Genomic DNA, 5,365 nt, shown 5'->3' with positions numbered 1-5,365 from the left:
AGTGCATCACTTGCCCCAGCCTGTGAGTTCCTATCTATACCTTGTGGCTAATAGCCACTGATGGCCTTCTGCTCCATATGTTTATCCAGTTCCCTCTTGAAGCTGTCCATGCTTGTAGCCGCCACCACTTCCTGTGGCAGTGAATTCCATGTATTAATCACTCTTTGGGTGAAGAAGTACTTCCTTTTATCTGTTCTAACCCGACCGCTCAGCAATTTCATGGAGTGTTCTCGTGTTCTTGTATTGTGAGAAAGGGAGAAAAGTACTTCTTTCTCAACCTGCTCTATCCCATGCATAATCTTATAAACCTTGATCATGTCACCCCTCAGCCATTGTTTCTCCAAGCTAAAGGAAAGAACTGGCGGGATGTCCGTGCCTGCCCTTCTGGGCATGCTCACTGGGGCTCCTGAGCATGCTCAGTTGGGCCAGGCACGAAAATCCTTTTAAGAGAGCTTGCTAGGCACCGGCAGATCCAGCGCAGGCGCACTAGATCCCATTGGTGTGAAGCACAGAGACCACGAAGAAGATCAAGTATGTTCTTCAAAATGAGATTTGCTGTGAATCTTTCCATTCCTAGTTTAATGCTGAAGTCTAGTGAATCCTGCATCTTGCCAGATCTTGAATGAGTTTCTGCATCTAAGATCCAGTTCTAATCTAGTCCTCACACTCGCTTTTCTGACAGAGGTAGCATAATTACCGGCACTTCATCTTCTTCATTATTGGTTGATAAATGTTCAAAAATGTTAAAATAGTTTTTACTGTTACATAATAGACTTTTGAGGCTACTTGATCCTTATCTCTTGTTGTTGCTTGTTTAATGCTTTTGATGTTCATTGTTGTTAATGATCATTTTAAAACGAATTTTTTAAAAAAATTTAAATTTAGGTGTGTTACAGGCAGGAATGTTCTGGTGGGAAAGCATGTGCCCCCTGCCGATTCATGGTAGGTACTTGGTACCCCTAGCCTCAGGGGGTGAAGCCAAATACAAAATGGCTGCCTCAGGAGGTGGAGCCAAATACAAAATGGCTGCCTCAGGAGGTGAAGCCAAATACAAAATGGCTGCCCCAGGAGGTGAAGCCAAATACAAAATGGCTGCCCCAGGAGGTGAAGCCAAATGGAATAACTCCCTTCTCACAGAAGAACGGAAGAAGGAAAACTTGAAGGAGAAATTAGGGCTTATTAGGAAAGAATAAAACGGCCAATATTGTCGTGCCTCTGTATTGATCAATAGTGCGGCCTCATTGGGAATACTGTGTACGGTTCTGGTCACTGTATTTCCAAAAGGACATGGCAGAGCTGGGAAAAATGTAGAGGAGGGCGACCAAGATGATGAGGGGGTTGGAGCCCCTTCCCCAGGAGGAAAGGCTGAAGAGTCTGGGGCTTTTCCATTGTGAAGAGAGACAACTAAAGGGGGACATGATAGAGGTATACAAATGCCTGGGGTGGAAAGAGCTGACAAAGAGAACTTTGTCTCCCTCTTCCAAAATACTAGAACTTGTGGGCATCCGATGAAGCCAATGGGCAGTAGGTTCAGGACGGACACAAGGAAATACTACTTTACACAGAGAGAGATTAAAATGTGGACTTCGCTGCCAGAGGATGCCGTGATGCCCACAGGAATAAAGACCTTGAAAAGGGGATTAGAGAGATTCATGGAGGATAAGTCAATGAGTGGCTACTAGCCATGGTGACTGAGGGGAACTTCCACATTTAGAGGCACTAATCCTCTGAATCCCAGAAGCAGGAGGCAACATCAGGAAAAGGCCTCGGCCTCTCTGCCCTGTTGTTGGCCCTCCAGAGGAACTGACTGGCCACTGTGTGAGACAGGATGCTGGACTAGAGGAACCCTCACTGGTCTGATCCAGCAGGGCTCTTCTGAGGTTCTTCTCAGGAGAAGTCCTTGGCCTCTCTGCCCTGTTGCTGGCCCTCCAGAGGAACTGGTTGGCCCCTGTGTGAGACAGGATGCTGGACTAGAGGAACCCTCACTGGTCTGATCCAGGAGGGCTCTTCTGCTGTTCTTATGAAGTCTCTGTCAGGTGTCAGTGGTGGTGGCGGCTCCAAAGGCCTGGCGGAAGAGCTCCGTTTTACAGGTCCTGTGGAAGTGTAGCTGGTCCCGCAGGGCCCTGATCTCCTCCGGGAGCTCATTCCACCAGAGTGGAGCCACCACCGAGAAAGCCCTGGCCCTGGTTGTCGTCAGCCTGGCCTCCTTGATATTCGGGAGGACCAGCCGATTCTGGGTCACTCTCTGGGGGGCATATGGGGGGGGGGGGAAACCAGAAGCCCTGCATGCAATTTCAGAAGTCAATTTTTCTAAGGAACCGTGTGAGTTTTTTCTTCAAGTCCATCCATCCAAAATTGGGAAGCAAGCAACCCTGACCTGGATAGCCCGGGCAAATCCCGATCTTGTCAGATCTTGGAAGCTGAGCAGGGACGACCCTGTCAAGTATTTGGACAGGAGGCCTCCAGAGAATACCGGGGCCGGGAGGGCAGGGGCAGGCTATCAAGCCACTTCTCTGAATGTCCTCCGTGCCCCAGGAGGAGTCGCCAGAGGTCGCCAGGCACGGGCATAAAGAAATAAAAATTGGGAAGCAAGCCCCTTGGCTGTGAAACCAGATCCACTCGAAAGGGCCTTCAATTTGGTCTTGCTTTCTAGTATCGCATGAAGCACAAAAAGAAACACCACTGACTGAAAATACACAAGTATATAATAAGTATACAGCAAGTATAATGTAAATCAATTCGCCAAGGTGCAGTGATGAAGCATAGTCTACAGTCTTTCCATGTGTCTTACTCCAGCATAGAAGCAAAATTGAAGTACATGTCATCAAATTTTCTGAGCCATAAAAAGCCGACGCATAATCCAGATGCCTCAGTCAAGGAGGATTATGGGTCCTTGACTGATCCTTTAGGCTTTGTATATGCCAGCTTTTGAGATTGGGTTCCATTACAGCCATGCTTGAATAAGAATTATTCGAAACGCGACATCAGGCATCCGGATTACGGGTCGGCTTTTTATGGCTCAGAAAATTTGATGACATGTACTTCAATTTGGACTTTGATATTGCTTCTATGCTGGAGAAAGACACATGGAAAGACTGTAGACTATGCTTCATCACTGCACCTTGGCCAATTGATTTACATTATACTTACTGTATACTTATTATATACTTGTGCATTTTCAGTCAGTGGTGTTTCTTTTTGTGCTTCTTGTATTGTACACTGGCTTCCCCCCCCTTTTTTTGCTGCTTCCTAGTATCGCATGGTAGAGGTGGAATGCCCCCTTCTCTCGAACGAGGAAGCCCCGCCCCACAACCAAGTTCCCCCTACCGTTGTGGTGTTCATGATGATCTCGGGATCGTCTCGGTTATCTGGGACGACCTCCTCTTCCAGGCGAGGCACCGTGGGCACCACAGGAGGCGGGGTGATGAACGTGGTCGCCTTCTTGGCTTTGAACAGGAAGCTGGAGAAGACGACAGGAAGAGCAAGCGCGATCAGGAAGTGCTCGGTCCAAAATATTATGCCTTTGGAGCACTTCTTTAGCGACAAGCACTAAGAAACTCAGTGGGACTGACTTCCAGCAGCCGTGCACGGGACTGAACTGATCAACATATAAAAAGAAATATGAATCGAGCCTTGAATGTCTTATAGTGTGTTGCTTTTTCCTCCGCTGTGCCCTCTGGCATGACATAAGACGGCGTGTGCCAGGAATGAGAACATGCCGGATACTTCAATAACACCCTCATCCCCTGTGTAGTGTAGTGGTTAAGTGCTCGGACTCTAATCTGGGAGAACCGGGTTTGATTCCCCACTCCTCCACTTGCACCTGGCTGGATGGCCTTGGGCAAGCCGTAGTTCTGATAAGAACTGTCCTTGAAAAAGAGCCGTCTCTGTCAGAGCTCTCTCAGCCCCACCGACCTCACAGGGTGTCTGTTGTGGGGAGGGGAAGGGGAAGGAGTTTGTAAGCCTGTCTCAGACTCCTTTGGGTAGTGAAGGGCTGGGTATAAATCCAATCTCTTCTTCTTCTTTAAGCAGCTTTAAGACCAAGTTTTATTCAGGTACACACTCTCCCTCCTCTGCGAGGACAGATCTGCACGTGTCCCCCCCCTCCCAATAGGTAGCAATCCAAAACAGTCCAGTCGAGCCTGAGTGGTGGGTGTTGCCTTCTGACACACTTCCGGTGATGCCAGAGGGTGTGGCATATGCAAATAAGTTATGCTAATACATTATGCTAATGAGCTCCTGCATCTCTTTTTCTACTAAACGACCCCTGCTTGGGGGTACTGCTAGACTCTAGCTTCATACTCACACATTTTGCTAATTTGCTGCTATCCACTGATCTTACCGGCCACCTGATCCAATTTCAGCTCTGCATGTGCAACTTGGCTCCGAGCGGCCCCTACTAACGGCTGGCCTCCCCACCCTCTTTTTTCCTGTAAGTAACCCTTGAGGAGATCTAATTCTATTTGTCTGAAGAAGTGTGCTTTGCACATGAAAGGTTACAATTTGAATAAAGTTCTGGTGGCTTTAAAGGTGCCACCGGACTCAAACTTTGTTCTTCTTATAATATTATTCAGTTATTGTAAAGGCTCCTGAAGCTTTTCCAGACTGTGGCCAACATCTGTGAAGAGAAAGGCCTATATGGATTGAGACCACATACCAGAAGAAGAAGAAGCAGGATGAGGAGGAGATTGGATTTATCCCTCCGCGCTTCATTACCCGAAGGAGTCTCAGACGAACGTACAGTCTCCTTTCCCTTCCCCTCCCCACAATGGACACCCTGTGAGGTAGGCGGGGCTGAGAGAGCTCTTTTGAGAACTGCTCGTGAGAGAACAGCTCTGAGAGAACTTGTGACTGACCCAAGGAGGACTAATTCCTTATGAACCTGCCCAACTACAACGGTCATATTCAAAGGTCCTGTTTTGGGTGCCCCCCGCCTTCTGAGATCAGGCAGGCGACAAGCTGGGACGGGGCCTTCTCGGTCGTGGCACCAAAGTTCTGGAACCCAGGGAGATGCATCCGTCCTCTTCTGTTGTCATCGCCTGCCAGCTGTGGAGATTTTTTGTCTGTTTCATTTGGCATTCCCTCAATGTTCCCTCCTTCCTAGCCGACGTTTTTATGTTTTGCATGTATTTTAGCTCTGTTGTAATGATGTGAGTTGGCGAGAAGGGATGCTATTAGCAGTTTTTTAAACGTAATTTTATCAGGTATGTTTTAAATCATTGGCCGCCTTGGCAGCCCTTGTGAGGGAGGAATACAGATTTTGTGAATAAGTAAATAAGTAAACAAATAGGGAAGGAAGGAAGGAAGGAAGGAAGGAAGGAAGGAAGGAGGGAAGGAGGGAAGGAGGGAAGGAGGGAGGGAGGGA

The 5,365-nt window shown here is 48.0% G+C and overlaps 1 protein-coding gene across 1 annotated transcript in view; it reads right to left on the bottom strand.

Annotated features, from left to right (window-relative positions):
* The window catches only part of LOC107117768 (ryanodine receptor 1-like), a 114,834-nt gene that overhangs the window by 76,259 nt on the left and 33,210 nt on the right, over window positions 1-5,365 (bottom strand). Inside the window, exon 16 of the mRNA XM_015419931.1 lies at window positions 3,328-3,460. Coding sequence (XP_015275417.1) covers window positions 3,328-3,460 — 133 coding nt within the window. The remainder of the gene's footprint in view (window positions 1-3,327; window positions 3,461-5,365) is intronic.

The sequence above is a fragment of the Gekko japonicus genome, unplaced genomic scaffold (genome assembly GCF_001447785.1).
Source record: "Gekko japonicus isolate JY-2015 unplaced genomic scaffold, Gekko_japonicus_V1.1 scaffold3850, whole genome shotgun sequence".
Lineage (NCBI taxonomy): Eukaryota > Metazoa > Chordata > Lepidosauria > Squamata > Gekkonidae > Gekko > Gekko japonicus.
The sequence above is the reverse complement of the archived record's forward strand: the minus strand, read 5'-3'. Positions and strand labels throughout refer to the sequence as shown.